At 58.1% G+C, this 17,196-nt stretch overlaps 1 protein-coding gene across 2 annotated transcripts; it reads left to right on the plus strand.

Moving 5' to 3' along the window:
- The first annotated feature begins 119 nt into the window (after nt 1–119).
- On the plus strand, nt 120–12,286 carry CCDC97 (coiled-coil domain containing 97). Of its 2 annotated transcripts, none has more exons than XM_086689868.1 (5): nt 120–2,155; nt 5,321–5,776; nt 7,382–7,657; nt 8,095–8,224; nt 10,058–12,286. In XM_086689868.1, exons 1-5 carry the CDS (start codon nt 2,110–2,112, stop codon nt 10,176–10,178), a joined length of 1,029 nt encoding a protein of 342 aa, XP_086545994.1. In that variant the 5' UTR covers nt 120–2,109; the 3' UTR covers nt 10,179–12,286. The 2 variants fall into 2 exon arrangements, with proteins under 2 accessions (XP_086545994.1, XP_086545995.1); XM_086689869.1 differs by lacking the exon at nt 120–2,155 and adding an exon at nt 3,193–4,739.
- The last annotated feature ends 4,910 nt before the right edge of the window (nt 12,287–17,196 follow it).

Here is a 17,196-nt window from a genome sequence, read left to right on the forward strand (position 1 = left end):
GTGTTACTGCAGTTGGCCTTTAATTGGGGTGGGACCTTTTCAGGGGGACATTATTTGCTCATCTATTAAACACGTATTGAGGGATTCATGTGCTGGGCCCCATTTTTGGTGCTGGGAATGCCCCCTTAAAACTGGGGCTCTCAGTTTTAAAGTAGTTCTCTGGTCCCCGCTCTTTTCTGATCCTCTCACACCAGACAGTCCCAAATCTCTCCATGAATTTGTGAGTAGAAGGCATGGCAGGTCCCTAGGCAGAGGATGAGGTAGGGCTGATGGGAGTGGACTGTTGGGAGTCATCACTGGGTGTGACTCCCCAGACACGTCAGCCCCGGCCTTGGGTGCTAGACTTAGGACGGTTCCTGCCTATGCTTCTGGATCCAGGCCGGTGGGAATTCCACGGTGCCCGCTCTGTGCCTCACTCTGGACAGTGCTGGGGATATAGCATGGTCAAGGCAGTCCTGAGCCCTACTCTCACGGGTCTCCCAGTCCAGAGGTAACACAAACTTTCTAAATGGTGACGGCACCAAGTGGTCAGCTGTGAAAGCCGGAGGTGGAGAGTTTGGTGAGGGGAGCTGGACAAGAGAACAGTTTTAAAAATAGCCAGGGTAAAAGACTCTGATTGCATTTCTGTGGCCTAGTATCCTCCTTTCCCAACAACTGGAGTCATTCCTTTATCCCCTTTGGACATGTGGTATTCCTGGCCCCTTGTGAGGGACAGTCCTGGGGCACAGGAGTGGCCAGTTCAGCCCCTTCCCTTATAGTACCTCAGAGCCTTGTGAATGGGACACAGGCTGCAAAAAGGCAGGAGGAAGGCTGACCAGCTTTGAGATTGGGGCTGGGGCATTAGAATGTGAGATGGAGCCAAGACTGGTGGCTAGTTGGGCTAAAAGGGACCCTACAGTACCCCTGCCCCCACTCCACCTATCCCGGAGAGCAGAAGGAAGGGCCTTGGCCCCCATCTGGGAAATCCCCTTCCTTGCAGGTCCACATGTAGGGCAACAGCACCCTCTGCTGACCTCTCTGGGTAATCTCTTAAGTGTAGTCTCCACCCATCTGCTGTGTAGCAAATGGGCCTCCAGATCCCTCATCCTGGTGATGCCAATGGGAAGTTATTCCCTTCCTCCTGTCCAGTGTCTGGATCATTGCACCAGCCTCCTCACAGATTCCCCTTACCTCTAGTCCTTTACCCTGATGCCCTCCTGCCTGCTACCTGAAGGATAAAGGAGCTCAAGCTACTTAGTGCAGCTTATGAGCCCCCCAACCCCACCCGTGTGCCTGGCTCCTGGTGACCTCTCTGGCTTCATCTTTTGCTGTTCCTCTGAACTTTAGATCGGTGGTTTTAAGTCCTGCTCATCGTTCAGGTCTCAGCTTGGGTGTCTCTTCCTGGAAGGATGCCTTCCCTGACCCTCCAGGCTGGGGTAGGCAACCCCATAAGATCCCTGGCCACTCAGGGTAGTCACTTGCGTGGTGTCTGCCTACTTTGTTGGTAACTCACACTTGAATAGGAGTCCCTACCCAACACCTCAAGCAGATCAGGACCAAGGTTGTCCCCCCTCCACATCTGCAAATTCCCAAGGTCCTGGGAACACAGTGGGAAGCTCTGTCTGATCTCACCGCCCATATCCTGCTAGCCAGGGACTGGCTGTGATGCCAGAAGCAAGAGACAAGCTTAGTTATTCTTTGAGGTGGTGAAGGACAAAAAGGGGATGGATTGGAGTCAAAGCCAGACCATAAACCCTCTGGAAGGTGGCCATTCAACTATCCATCCAAAAAGTAAGCATGCCAGACTTTGAAGTTCGAGCAGTGAACAGTAGTTCAGATCCCTCCAGACACTGCAATTCTGCAGCAGGTCAGATAGGGGTGGGGGAGGAAGAGTGGACGAGACTCCCCTGACTCCAGCGCCCTTAACCTTCCTGGCTGCGAGGAGGCGGGACCTGGGGGAGGCGCGCATGCGCAAAGGAAGGTTCGCCTTCAGCCCGGAACTGTTGTTTCGGACTCGGCGGAGCACCGGGACCCAGGAGTGTGCTCGGCCGGAAGTGGCCGCTGAGGACTTGGGACAAGAATTGGCGTGCGGGGCCTGCCGCGGCTGTTAACAAGTAATAGAGAATCAGGATGGAGACCGTGGCGACCACGGCGGCGGCGAGGGAACCCGATGAAGGTGAGGTCCTGGCCACTCGGAGGAGGCGGGAGGGTGGGGCTATGGTGTCACTGGGAAATGATTCCCCGTGAGCTCGCAGGAGGACTCTTTATAGGGGGACACCTGCTCTCGGGTTTACCAGTCCGCGTGGCCACTTAGTCCAGATTAATCCGTCCCTTGTTGCGAGCTGCAGTGCTTTTCCCCATCCCCTCCCCTGAAATTAACCTCTTTCAAGTTCCAATCCAGCCGTTTCCATGTGCCAAGCTAGCCCGGTTCCTTACCAGGCTAACTCTTAGGTCAACATAAACCTGTCCCCTGTCCCGGCTAAGTCCCAGTGTCCCAATCAACCCTGCCTTTCAAATGACCTCCTTCCCTAAGTCACACCCTTTCCTTGTCCCCAGGCTCACCCTCCTCCTGTCCCATGCAAAGTCTTGCTTATTCGAGACTTAAACAGCTTCCCCATTTCATTCTCATTCCCCTTCCACCAAAATCCGCAGTTCCATCTGCCGCCTCAGGTCCTTAATCCATTTCTGTGCTGCCTCCCCGCCCCCCCCCCCCCCCGCCCCCTTTCCTTTGCATTTTCAATCTCTTTATTCTCCTGATGCCTTCCCCTCCGTATCTAAAATGCTTTAGTTTGGGGGCACCTGGGTTGCTTAGTGGGTTAAGCCTCCAACTCTTGATTTCTGCTCAGATTGTGATCTCAGGCTTTGTGAGATGCAGCCCCCTCCCCACCCCCCCACCCCCACGTTGGGCTCTGAGCTGACTGTGCGGAGCCTGCTTAGGATTCTCTCTCTCTCCCTCTTGTCTCTGCCTCCTCCCGCTTTCACGCTCTTTCAATCTCTCTCTCTCAGAACAAATAAATAAACATTTAAAAAAATAAAAATGCTTTCATTTTGCTCATCTTAAATTTTCATCCTGCTATTTCCGAGTCATCCCAGATGGGGCGAGGAGCGGTTGGGAAGTTGGCTGAAGCATCACTGGCCAAGAATTGGTAACTGTTGAAGCTAGATGATGGCCATGTGGGGTAGGGGGTGGGCCATGGGGGGGTAAGGGGGACTTTGGTTGTCTTCTCTACATCTGTGCATGTTGGAAATTTTCTGTAATAAAAAATGTTTTAACCTAAAGTCTATCCTTTGATCCCATGTACCTTCCAGATACCATGTATCTTCTCCAGAGAGTCCTCCACACCTGTCTCCCATTTCCTTACCTCCCACCCACTTGCCGTCTGGCTTTCACCTTCAGAAACTGCTCTGATCAAGGCCGCCAATGACCTCCCCCGAGTACTTCAACGGAGTCACCCCATTTAGGGCTTTTCCTACTGGACTGCTCAGAGAATTCAATGCCATTGAATCCTCCATCGCTCTTGAACCTTGTCCCTCGGTTTCGGTGACACCGGTCTTTCCCATTTCCTTCCCTTCTCTCAGGCTCCTCCTGCTCAGCCTCTGTCAGTTTTCTATGGCCTCTGCAGCAAATGACCACAAGCTCGGGGGCTAAAAACAACAGAAATGTATTCTCTCAGTTTTGAAGGCCAGAGGCCTGAAATTGGTACCACTAGGCAAAAATCAAGGTGTTAGCAGGACCGTGGAGGGCTCCCTCGGGGGTTCTTCCAGCTTCTAATGGCTCCTGGCATTCTTTGGCTTCTGACTACATCACTCAGGCGTCTGCCTCTGTCCGTCTTCACGTGGCCCTTCTCTGCAAATGTCCAGGCTCCCTCTCGGACTCTGTCTTACAGACACTCATTGTGGCATTTAGGCCCCAATCGAAGATAATCTCCCAGTCCCAAGAGCCTTAACTTCATCGCATCTGTGGAGACCCATTTTTTTGGCCAGATGCAGTAACACAGCCTCTAGGAATTAAGGCGCAGCTATCTTTCGGGGGCCCCTTTTGTAGCCTGTGTTGGTCTCCTTCACGGGCACGTCCTCTTCCCGAGTCAGGCCTCTTTCTAGCCCCCTCTTCTCTTGCCCTCACACACTCCCATGCCCTCCCCATGACCTCTCATTTCCTCTGGCTTTAGTTTTGTCTTGGCTCCATGGGCTTCACAACTCTGGCCCCAGCCCTGCACTTTTCTTGTGAGAAGCCTCTAGCAGTCTCTTAGATGTCTCCCCTTGGATGTCCCCTGTGCCCATGATACGTTCCATATCCCAAGACCTGTTCCTCCTCCATGACTCTGTCTCAGGGACAGTTTGACCAAGCCCCACACCAGAACCCTGGACCTGAACTAGATGAGACCCCACCTCTCAGCTCTTCAGCCCCGAGGCTTGCCTACTCAGCCCCCAGAGCATCTTTCCAACCCCTGCCCCATCCCCTCCTGCACATCCCCTGCAAGACTGGTCCGGCTCAGTCTTCTCTGGTCTCAATGATTAAAACCCTCCCTGAAGCCCATTGTACCTGTAAACCCTCACCCCCGCTTCCCTGTACCAGCCAAGCTGCCCAAAGGCGTTGCCTCTATTTTCTGTCTTCTCTTATTTCCTGCTTGCTCAGCCTTGCTCCAGTCCCACAACTTCTGAGAAACAGCTCTCGACAAGATTTGCCTACAGTTCAGCTTTCCTGTTACCAGCGCCCATATTGTCTTTGGATCAACGTGTGAATGAGTAGGAGATGGGGAGTGAGTGAACAAGTTAGTGCTTGTGTTAGTGATTTTCTGAATAAGTGAAAAGGCAAAGAATTGAGTGAGTCAATAAATGTGGTAAAGGACCAAGTAAACACACCAAGCTCACTTGTGCCTCAGGGCCTTTGCACTGGCTGTTCCCACTCCCTGGAACTCTCTTCCTCCAAAACTGTCATAGCTCAGTCCCTCACCACCTCAGGACTCTACTGAAATGTCACTTCTTTGGCAAGTTCTTCTCTGCCCCATTTGAAATTGTAGACTGCCCCCCACTAACCCCAGTCCTTCTGCCTTTCCTCTTTATTTTTCTGCATAGTCCTTGGAACCACCCGACAGACTGTACGTTTGCTAACATGTCACATGTTTTCAGTAATTATATTTCTCACTGTCTGTGTCCCCCACTAAAATGTCAACTTTGTGCTTACTGTGGCATCTCTAGGACCTTGAACAGTGCCCAGAATATAGTAGGTGCTCAGTAAATGTGAAATGAGTGGCTGAGCATCTAGGCCTTTCCACCCACCCCCCTCCCCCGCCCCCTCCCTTCCCATCCCAGGACTGACAAATCTCCCCTCTCCCCACAGGCTGCACAGAGCCCAGTACTGGGCACTGGGGGGAGCTGAGCTGGACGCCTGTCCCACCCAGACCCCAGGACAAGGTGAAAGCAGCAGAGGGAGCACCAGAGGCCCCGAATGGTGGCCCCCCTGGGGTTGAGGATGCGGCGGTGAGTGCCATGCTGCGTGCCGTGGCCGCCAGCCGCCTGCCCGTGTGCAGCCAGCAGCAGGGCGAGCCTGACCTGACCGAGCAGGAGAAGGTGGCCATCCTGGGCCAGCTGTACCATGAGAAGCCGCTGGTGTTCCTGGAGCGCTTCCGCACGAGCCTCCGTGAGGAGCACCTGGCCTGCTTTGGCCACTTGCGCGGTGACCATCGGGCAGACTTCTACTGTGCCGAGGTGGCCCGGCAGGGCAGCGCCCGACCCCGCACCCTGCGCACCCGCCTGCGTAACCGGCGCTACGCTGCCCTGCGTGAGCTCATCCAAGGTGTGGGGCCAAGTGGGCTGGGCAGGAGGGGAGACTGAAGCAGAGGAAGCAAGAAACAAGGATGCAAGAGTAGAGACAACAGACAGAGGTCCTGGGAGACAAGTTTTGAGACAGGGACACAGGGAGGTTGAAATAGAAACATGAAGCAATGAGGAAGATCAGTACAAACGGGAAGAGAATGGGATAGGCAGTGAGAAGGGTCAGAATTTAGTAAAGACACAAGTGCCGTTTCAGATCAGTGGGCCGAGGACACAGTACCTTGCACTGTGGTAACTGGTCATCCCTCAGGAAAATGCAATCCCTACCTCACACCATACACAGAGGTGCTGAGGAAACCTAGGGGAGTGTGTCTGTGACCCTGGGGATACGAAGGCCCGCTTAGACAAGGCACACATGTGGATGGCACGAAGAAAAACACTGAGACCGTTTTGACCACGGCATAATTATAAGCATCTTTGTGACCAAAGACACCAGAACTAAAGTTGAAAGATGAAACTAAATGAAGCGGAGAGTGAGTGAAGATTCTGGTTAGGGAGAAGACGAGGTCATAGGCTGTAGAGCGAGGGAGATGGAGAGGGTGGGGCGCAGTGACAGGCAGGGAGTGAAGCTAGAGATCGGGGGAGGCGGAACGGATGAATGGTGAGGTGACAGGCACGGAGCCCAAGAGAGACTGGTGGATAGAGGCAGAGAAGCAGAAACAGACCCAGGGAGAGAGGCTGACAGAGCCAGGGAGAGGGAGAGAAACAGTATGGTGGGAGATCCCAGAAACAGGGAGATGGGGTAAGAGAGAGGGATAGCCACAGACCCCAGTGCTGCAGAGGCCAGGGTTCTGGGCACATTCTCGCCCTGGGCTCTGAAGGCAGGGCTGGGACTGGTGGGTTGGAAGGACCCAGCAGGTTTAACTGTTTTCTGAGGGACAGAGCCACCCCTGCAGGAACAGGCAGCCAGGAGAGATGCGAAGGTCCCGGGTTTGGGGTGGTGGGGAAGCCAAGCATACCTGAGGGGTGGCTGCAGAGAGGAGCACTCTGGGAACAGGTGAGAGCCGGGGTCTGGAAGACCACCGGGACGCCCACCTCTGGCACATCCTGCTGTGCGCACAGACAGGTACACATAACCTACATCCTGGCTTCTGTGTGCGGGACCCATGCCTGTGAAGCCCTGCACACCCACTCCCAGCCACACTCCTGGCACCTGCAGGAGGGCACGTACACCCGTGTGACCCTGCACACACACCCACGGGCAGGTGTGTGTGCACTCTGCCCAGGTATAGTGGTGCACAGGCCCCGGACTACCGGTGCCTTGGGGGCCAGGATGTACATGGCCTGATTGCACACACATGCTTGCACATGCAAGGACACATGCACATACCGGCCTGCTTATGCGCATGCTCAGACGCATGCGTGAGTACTTGTGGCCACGTGACCTCGGGCCTCGGCAGATTTTCCTGCGTGTCAGAACGTGCATGCACATGCTTGCACTCACGCGTCCACGGCTTCCTACAAGCCCGATTATGGACACATGTGCTCAGACGTGCTCACCCCGCACCCAGGCCCCAGCCTCACGCGCAGACCCCCCCCCCCCCCCCCCCCCCCCGTCTCCGTGCAGGTGGCGAGTACTTCAGTGACGAGCAGATGCGGTTCCGGGCCCCGCTGCTGTACGAGCAGTACATTGGGCAGTACCTAACCCAGGAGGAGCTCAGCGCCCGCGCCCCAGCCCACCGGCCTCCTGAGCCCGGCGCCCCCGGCACCGCCTGCCCGCTCTCTGACCTGCTGCTCCAGTCCTGCCAGGAGCGGGAGCTGCAGCAACGGCTGCTCCGACAGCAGGAGGAGGAGGAGGCCTGCCTGGAGGAGGAAGAGGAGGAAGAGGACAGCGATGAGGAAGGTGAGGGCCAGTACCGGGGAGGCCCGAGGCTGGGGCCCCCCGACCTGCAAGGTCAGACTCCCTCCCCTGCTTGCCCTGAGTGCCCAGGCTCTCCCAGCCTCTCCAGCATCGCCCCCCCACCCCCCTGCTCCTCAAAGGCACCAAGGAGTCATCACTCACCTCCAGGCCATTACTCATGCTGTTCCCTCTGCCAAGAATGCCTTCCCTTCCCCACCCTTCAGGTAGCAGGTCCTGACCCAGCTCTACAGTCTCCAGAGTGCTATATTGTCCTCCTGTGTTCAGTGTGTGCCCCAGGAGGGCAGGACCAGGGCTGTCTTGGTCACCACCGCATTCCCGGTGCCACCAGCACAGAGGAAGCAGCTCTTTGTGGGTGTGTGTTCAGCACGTACCCAAGGGCACCCGTCCCATCCCTCCACTGAGGGTGTCTGCCCCCACAGACCAGAGCCCCGGCAAAGACTCAGAGGCCTGGGTCCCTGACTCGGAAGAGAGGCTGATCCTGCGGGAAGAGTTCACCAGCCGGATGCACCAGCACTTTCTGGACGGCAAGGACGGGGACTTTGACTACAGGTGATTCGTGCCCCCCTCCCCAAGCCTGGCACTCCACAGCCCTCGGCCCAGGCATAAGGGTTTTAGATCAACCAGGGATCAGTGGGTGACCTTGGACGAGCTTCGTCCACCTCTGGGCCTCAGTCCCCTCACCTAAAGAAGGGACCGAACAAGGCTGACAGCTCAAATTTGATAAGACGTTGAAATATTTCCATTCGGGTGAGCAGCGGTGATCTAGAAGGATGACACCGCCCCGAGCCCCCCAGGTGTCCTCCGGGCACCGCCACTTCAGGCCCCCAGACCCCCTGGTGCTACAGGAAATCACCCCTGGCAGGGAGAGACCTGCAGTGGCCTCTGCTGCGGTGCTGCTTGTTGATGTCCACACTGTAACCCTGGGCGAGACACACAGCCACTGCTTTGGAAAGGATTTTGCCATCAGGGAAAAGGACACAGAAGAGTGAAGGGTCAGAGTCAAAGATAAAAGGCTCTGACAGCTGAAGCAGTCTTGCCTCGTGGGTGTGACAGCCGATGCCCGGCTTCAGACCCAGCCCCGGCAAACCGACCCTCACCAGCTGTGGGGTGCACGATGGCCTGATCTAGGGAACCCCCCCCACCTCCAGAGGCAAGCCTGGCTGATGAGCTGGGGTGGAGCCTCCCGGCCCGAGTTCCGACACAGAGCGGGGTGCGAGTGCCTAGGCCGCGGGGAGCCCTCAGAAAGCCGGGTGCCCATGAGGAAATGGGGCCTGGCCTGAGGACTAGAGACGAGCGGGGACCGGCGCCTGTTCCACCCTGGAGGGCAGCTGCTGGGCAGCAGGGCCAGTGGGTCCCCACCACTGTGGGGCTAAGCACCTGCTGTGTCCAGACTGTGGGGATAAAGCAGCAAGCAAAGCTGACAAAAGGGTTCCGTGCCTGAAAGGGGACCCAGTTTAGTGAGGAAGCAAAAGAAGTATTTAGCATCTGGTGCTGCCAGGGCCATGAAGAAAATTAAAGCAGGGTCGAGGGGCAGAGGTGTGGGAGGTAGTGATGAGGGGGCCAGCATAGGCTCTCTGAGCAGATGACATTTCGGCAAAGACTTGCAGGATGTGAGGGGTAAGCGACATAAATACCTGGGGTCAGAGTGTTCCTGGCAGGGGAGATAGCAGGTGCAAGGACCCTGAGGCGGATCGGAGGAACAGCAAGGGGACAGGGGTGGCTAGAGCAGATCGCGAGGGGCGAGGAGCAGGCGGGTCTCCTCAGAGGTGGCGGGCCGGATCAGACAGGGCTTCCTGCACCCAAGGGAGTATGGTGGGGGTCACGGGAGAGCTTGGAGCACAGCCAGGGGTCCTCTTCACAATTTAGGATCACATGCGCCCAGGGCAGACATTTCTCAGCACTGTTGCCCTTTCTCGGGCCAGATGATTCTTTGTGCTCATTGTCCTGTGAGCAGCAGGGTGTCAAGTAGCATCCCTGGTGTCCGGTCCCTGGGCACCAGTGAGAGCCCCCCTAGGTGTGACAACCAAAACGTCTGCACTTATCCCCAAATGTCACCTGAGGGGCAGAAGCTTCCTAGTTGAGAACCACTCCAGGGAATGTGAGTCGGCCTGTCACTACATCTTCCAGCATTTTGAGAGAAACCAGAAGTTTTTATGTAAAATCTGCTTGGAAGACGATGCCTTCATTTGAAGCCCTGAGAGACTCCATGCGCCGCGCCCCCCCCCCCCCCCCCCCCGCCCCGGGTTAGCTCCAATTTATAGCCGCATATGGCCTGGGACCTTGGAGGGCCCCCCCACCCCTGGGCTCCTCCAGAGGGTGAGAAGCAGGGAGGCTGGGGTGGGAGGGGGCAGAGCTGGGCCCTGACAGCCCCTCCCCCCGCAGCACTGTGGATGACAACCCCGACTTTGACAATCTAGACATCGTGGCGCGGGATGAGGAGGAGAGGTACTTCGACGCGGAGGAGCCCGAGGAGGCACCCAGCCCAGAGCTGGATGGGGACTGACGGCCGCGCCGCCCACCCTGCCCGTGACTTCCTCTAGGGGACAGCAGGGCAGTCGCCCCACACCCCCGGCCTCACTGGCTCTGGTGCCGTCCCGGCCCAACCCCTGCCCCCTCTGTGTGCAGGGCTCCCTGCCTTCCCCCACTCTCCTTCCCTGATCCAGGTCAGTCCGCTGTCTCTCTCACTCGCTTTTTCTCCATCCCTTTCCTCTTTCTACACGTCACTGTCTTTTTCCTCTCTGGCCTTCTCTCTCTCCCCTCTGTGTGCCTTGGCCTCTGTTCCCACGACCGGGCTCAGGCTGAACATCCTCCCCCTGATGGAGGCCAGAGGGGCTCTTTGTAGCTGGAGCCAGCCAGGTCAGTGCCGGAGTGCAGCGCGGGTCGTGAGCCCCCGGGCCCCGCCTGCTTGTCCAGCTCTGTACTGGTGGGCTCTTGCCTCCTTCAGCTTCACCCTGGGCCTCTGGTGCTTCCTGCCCACACACCCCCATCTATCAGCCTCCATGCCACCTGCCTCGGCCCTCTGCCTCTCAGCCTCTCTCTGGTTTCAGTGTCATCTCCCCCCAAACCCCAGCCTGGCTGCTGAGGAAGGAGCCTCACCAGGGAGGCTACCAGCTCCCACCTCTCCTTCAGGACCCAGGCTTGGGAGGGGGGTGTGGGGCAGCACTGGGGCCATGGGCCTGAGAGCTTGGGTGTGGAGGGAGGGGCGTGGGGAGGGGGGCTCTCTCCTTCAGCCCCACCAGCCAGCCCCTCTCTGCCTGGCCACAATTTTCCCTTCCTTCACTTCCTCCACCTCCTTCTCCCTCTCCTGTTTACACTCCCCAAATACGCACAGGCTGTTATCATGGGTCCTGAGTCATCCCACACACACAGCCTGCCCCAGCATCCCTGCCCCCAGCTGGCCACAGGGCCCGCCCCACAGAGCCCCCCGCCGCCCTGGGCTAATGGGAGCCAGATGGCCTCTTGGTGACTCAGCCACTTGGCCTGTGGGAACCCAGGCGTCCTGCCTTCCCATGCCCCCATACCCGGTTCATGCTCCCTCAGTAGACACAGACACACACACACAGAAGGGGTCAGCTGTTGGCAGGGGGTACAGGCCACACAGGTCAGAGAGATAGGGCCTGGGGACCCTTCACTCCTGTGAGCCAGCATGGTGACACCCTGCATAGCCAGGCCTGAAGACACTCGAAACCACCTCAGGCATATGGCCTGGAGAAAGGGGGAGACCCCCAAGGCCTCCCGGGACCACAGCCCTTGACCCCTGGGCCTCAGCTCTGCCCTCTGGGTCAGCCAGAACTAGAGCCAGACACAGAAAGTGAGAGCTGGCCTAGAGGCCGAGGGACATTCACACAGAGAGACCATTAAACGAGGAAACTTCCGGTCACTGAGCAGTTCTGTCCTATTCCAGGCCGGATGGGCCTGATGCCCCATGGAATTCTCCAAACAACCCCGTGAACTAGGGACTCCGCTCCGTTTCATAAGTGAGGGGAGGGGGCCAGAAGGGGAATGTTACTTGCTCGAGGCCTCACGGCCACTGACGAAAAGCGAGGTCTAGAACTTCACAGGTCCTAGAGACCATTCTAGCCTGTGTGTTAGCTGTCAGGGCCACTGGGAGCAGACAGACGCACGGACTTGCTCAGAAAGGTCACGAAGAGACAGCTGTCGAGGGTGATACCAGCAGCTAACGCTTTGGGGCCCTCCCCACGTGCTCGGCACCATGCTGCACACGGGCTTGGAATCATCTCGATGGTGTGTAAGTCAGCACCTGGACCAGAACCATCACGGCGGTCCTACTCCTCACTTCCTGCCAGTAGCAATGCCCTGGCTCCCAGAGAAGACCCCTGATCGGCCGGCCAGACTCGCCCTTGGAGAGCCTGAAAGCCAGAGGATGGAAGACGTTTGTCCCTCGGGTACACACGTGTGTGTGTGTGTGTGTGTGTGTGTGTGTGTGCGCGCGCGTGTGCGCCCACAGTCAGAGGACTTCTCTAAGCCAGGGAGCAGACCCGAGTGAGGTGTGCAGTTTTCATCAGTCTGTCATTTGATCCTTAATGCTGTTTGTGATATACTTTGCCATACATAGATTTGTTACATAATAAAAAGTGATGAGAGACCACAGCAGTTGAGTCAGAATTAGGGTTAGTCAGATGGTGGAGGCGGGAGCGTCTGCAGCTGAGACAGAGGTGGGGCCAGTCAGGAGGGACTGTGGGAGACACACCCCCGGCACGGCCCCCGCAGCTGCCACTGGACCCTGAGGAGCCAGAGGTGACTGTCCCTCCGCCCCCCAGCCCTCGGTCGAGGCAGGCGGAGAGGCTGAGTCAGGGAGGGAGGACCCGCTGGGGGAGAGCCCCTCCGTGGGCATCCGGCCCCCACCCCGTCTCCTGTCTGTCCTCCTGGCCGGGCTGTGCTGGCTGCCACCCGCACCCCCATCTGACCCTTCTGTGTGTCCTGCCCTCGCATCCTGTCCCTCCCACCGCCACCCCTCTCCCTCTCTCTCTCCTCTCCTCTGCCTTCTCTTCTGCCTCTGTGCCTCTGGCAGCCCGCCCGAATCTCCTATCACCTCCCACCTCGCTTGTCAGCCCTACACTCTTCCCCCGCCAGCCCTGCCCAGGGCCACTGCCAACCCTCTCACCTCCCTCCTGCTCATCCCTACACACTGGTCCCTTAGCCTGTGTGACCATTCGTCCGGAGTCTCCGCCCCATTTCCCCCTCTCCCTGTGGTCCCTGGCCTGACCCCTCACCCCCTGTCGGCTGGCCCCTCTTCTCTGTCTCCCAGACCCTGGGAAGCCCAGTGGGGATGTCCAGGTCAGAGGGTCACTGGTGGCCCCTGGGAGCCCAGGATGAAGGGTCACCGCTGCACCCTCATCCAGAAAGGGGGAGGCAAGGCTGTGGCCTGTCTGGCCTGAAGGAAATGTCTGCGCTGTGGCCTGGTCACCCCCGCCCCCAGGACCTGCCGGGCTGCCACCACCCCCGCCCCCGGGCTGGGGCCGAGTAAACACAGCCGACGGCAGCGGGGATATTTATACCGAGGTCCGGGCGTAGGTCCAGTGCCCACCACAGCCCCTGCCCTGCCCGCCCGCCACAGCCAGCCCGAGCCAGCGTGGCACCAGCCGGCAAGGGGACACACCGCAGACGCAGCCTCCACTCAGTGCAGAGGCCACTGGGCGTGTCGCTCGGGATGCCGTTGGCTTCCCTGGGGACACACCGTGCCCGCCCCTGCCCTGGAAACACCAGCACAAAATGCAGACCTGCAGGAGACACTGCCAGCCCACTGAAGACTCACAAGGCCTCGAACCTGATGCAAAATAGAGACCCACACGACAGCTCACACACCGAAGTCACCAGCCCACGGACGGGAGACAAAACGCAACACCACCTGTTCTCAGAGCTGAGGACACCAGTCTCTGCATGGACACACATTCGCACAAACACACGGGGAGTACAACAGCAAGCATACTGGGGACACACCCCACAGCATGCTCTCTGATGCCAGCCACGCACACACCAATCACAAGCATAACCCAGAAACAACTCACCCACGGACACACAACACATGCACCAGAAACACAGCTCCAAGAGCAAACACAAAGCACAACCCCTCCCGGAAACACACGTCTCTCCCAGACACACAGACAGACACGGAGAACATCCATATTTTAAGTCAAACTTACTGAAGAATGCACAAATCTACACCCAGCAAACAACGGCAAAGATGTGGAGAAAGAATTCAGACCCACAGCAGGCCCTGGGGACACGACCCTCTCCTGCACACAGACTTGCTGAGACACAGTGTCCCGCCACAGAACCCAGAGGGGGCACTGGCTTGTAAACAGGAACCCCAAACGGACGCACACACTGGAAATGCAGGACAGGTAGACAAACCGAAGGGACGCGTGCTGGGACACAGGCTTTGGTAGTACCTGTGCACACCCAACACAGCCGGAGGGCACCCGCTGGGGCGTCAGAAACCCCCAGGCTGGACAAAATTCACAGCACAAAGCTTGCGCGCGCGTGCGCGCGCGCACACACACACAACCACACAAAGGGGTTGTGAACACGTTCAAATTTACATTAGAAACACCCCAAAGACACCATCGCTGGGGAGAAGGGGCTTTCTCTTTCGTCTTCCCCCTCCTCTCCCCTCCCCGCTCCCTCCGGCTGACCCAGCCCCCAGGCCTGTCTGGGGGAGGGGGCAGGAAGGCCTGAGCTGGCCTCCCCGGCCCTGCTTCCTGCCCCGTGGGGGCCGGACGGGAAGCTGGGGCTCCAGCCGGAACCCAGGCTCCCCCCACGACTTCCCTCCCCTCCCGGGCTGCCCGCAGGAGTGGGGGAGGGGGAAGGGGCGCCCCGAACGCCCGGTGCTGCCCCTGCGCTTGGCGGGGGGCGGGAACTACCTTGTCCCCCACGGGCTCTGCCCCCGTCTCCTGCGGGACATGGGCCGCCCGCAGGCAGTCCAGGAAGGTGCTGAGCCCGCAAGTTTCCCTTCCTGGGCGGCCTCCGCGCCAGCTCAGCCCGGCGGGCAGGTGGGCGGGGTGTGTCACGAGGGCGTGGCGAGGGCTCGGGCGACCGCGGGAGTGTGCGGCCCCGGTGTGAGGCCAGGACTTGCCCTCGGCCCGGGCACGGGCTGGGCTTGCGAGGGCCGCGACCCTGGGGGGGGTGTGTCTGGGTGTGTGGGACTTGCTCCGTCTGGGCCCCGGGGTGTGACAGCGTGTCTGGGTCTGACGGGGCCAGCTGCTGTCTGCGGGGCCTGGTGGGACTCCCCGGGCCTGAGCGTGTGGGGGCCTGGGAGATGTCAGACGGAGTGGGCAGGACCGGCCTCCTCCGGGTGATCGTGACGTGTGTCTCCATGTGTGGCGTGTGTGTCTGGGTGGGACTGTGATGTGTCAGGTTGTGTGCGCATGCACTGTGCCTGTTTGCGAGTGACCCCGGGGAGGATGTTTGTGTTAACTGTTGGTGGGTCCCAGCAGGAGCCTCCGTTTCATTTCCTGAGGGGGCTCTGATGCTGTGAGGTGTGTGTCTGTGCGGGGCACCATCTCTGAGTCTGTATCTGGTGTGTGGCTGGCGGTCGTGACCTGTGACCCTTCAGAATGTATTTGCGCGACTGCTTTTTGCTGTGTCCCAGTGAAGCTCCAAGGCTGGGTTCTGCATCTGGAATGGGGCCGCGTGCAGGGGCTGTCGCTGCCACCAGGTGTCAGGAGTTTTTGTGTCTCCACGGTGGCTGCGGAAGGGGAATGTGTTTGCGAGACCGAGGGACCCGGTCCAGATTTGAACCTCTGTGGTGAGCGCGAACGTGTGTGTGTAGCTGTGCCGCATTTTCGTGGGGCTGCGGTGACCACAGTCTGCGTCACTGTGTCCTTGCAAGTGTCTCCACACACGAGGCTGGTGAAAATGGCAGTATGTCCTTACAGAGTGAACCCCACCTAGGCAATCACTGGGCCAAGGAGCAGGTCCGGTGGCCCTGGGAAGGTCAGGACAGAGTGGGGGGTGGGGGGAGGGAACTGACCTGGGAGGAAGAGGGGCCACTGAGAGGCTGAGAAGAGGAAGCAGGAGAGAATTCACAGGCAAGACCACAGCAGATGGAGGGCCACCCTGACCCAGGGCACTGTCATTTCTCACTTGCACGAATGGTCTCCCTGCAGCCCCCCTTGCCCACATTCAGTCTACTCAACCATCAGCCAGAGGGACCCTCCGAGCACCTAAGTCAAATCACACTCTTCCTCCGTTGGGAGCCCTGAGTGCAATTTCCCCCAGGCCCCTGGAGGCCTGACGTGGCCTGGAAAGCAGTACCAGTGCAGAGGTTATGTGCCTGGATCCTCGACTCCAGCTGTTTGGATTCGAATGCCAGCTGTGCCACATGCTAGCTGTGTGACCTTAACAAGTAACTGAACCACTCTGTGCCCCTGCCCTGGCATTCCTGTCTGTAAAGTGGGGAGCAAAGGGTCTCTAGAGCAGGAGCTGGCAAACTTTTTCTTTGAAGGGCTAGAGAGTAACTGTGACTTTGCATCCGGTTTTACTGAGCACTGAAACAGCCTTAGGTGATGCTCCAATAAAACTTTATTTACAGACACAGGCAAGTGGCTCAGAACTGGCCTGCAGGCAGCAGTGTGCCAACCCCTGCTCTGCTGGGCTGTGGGGAGAACGCAGGGAGCTCATACACCATACCTGGCACGGGGAGTATCATTACTCTCTGGCCTGTGAGTGTTAATGACCTGACTCAGCTCCCAACACCCTTCCCCTTATCCCTCCCTTCCAACCACATTGGCCTTTCCTCCCAGTGTCGCTGGCTCACTCCAAATTCATCCTCAAGACCAGGCTGTGCCTAGGTCTTCCTACCAAGAACACTCTCCCCCAGACTGTGCTCTTGACTTCCTTCACGTCCCAAATGCTACCTCCTCCGAGAAGCCCTTCCTCCCTCCCCAAATCATCTCTCACTCGGTGCTACTTTCCTGTCTTAGTGTGACTTCCCATATTTGTCTCCTCCCCAGGAAGTAGGTTCCTGGTGGGCAGGAACTAGTCCCTTAGCCTCTCTGGGCTTTGGTTTCCTCATCTTTAAAGTGAATGTTATCAGGGGCACCCTGGTTAAGCTTCCAACTCTTAAGTTTCAGCTCAAGTCAGGATCTCATAGTTCTGAGCTCGAGTCCCAAGTGGGGCTCTGCACTGACATCTCGGAGCCTGCTTGGGAGTCTCTCTCCCCCTTCCCCATGCGCGCGCTCTCTCTCTCTCTCTCTCAAAATAAATAAGCAGGAAAAAAAAATAGAGTGTTATCAGAGTCCCTGTATCTCAGAGCTTTGTTATGGTGATTAAATGAATTAATCAATAGAAGGCACTTAGAACAGCTCACAAGATGCTCAATAAATAAATCTAACTAGTTCACGGGGAGTCCTTGGAACATAAGTGCTCAGTAGGCGTTTGTGAGAGGAAATGAATGGAGACCAGAGGGGACAGATGGAACGGGAATCCAGGAACGTCAAGAACGTCGGGAGGGAGACCCCACTCTGGGACCCAACCACACACACACACAGAGACCCCAG

The sequence above is a fragment of the Puma concolor genome, chromosome E2, assembly GCF_028749965.1.
Source record: "Puma concolor isolate L17-30 chromosome E2, mPumCon1.1.hap2, whole genome shotgun sequence".
NCBI lineage: Eukaryota > Metazoa > Chordata > Mammalia > Carnivora > Felidae > Puma > Puma concolor.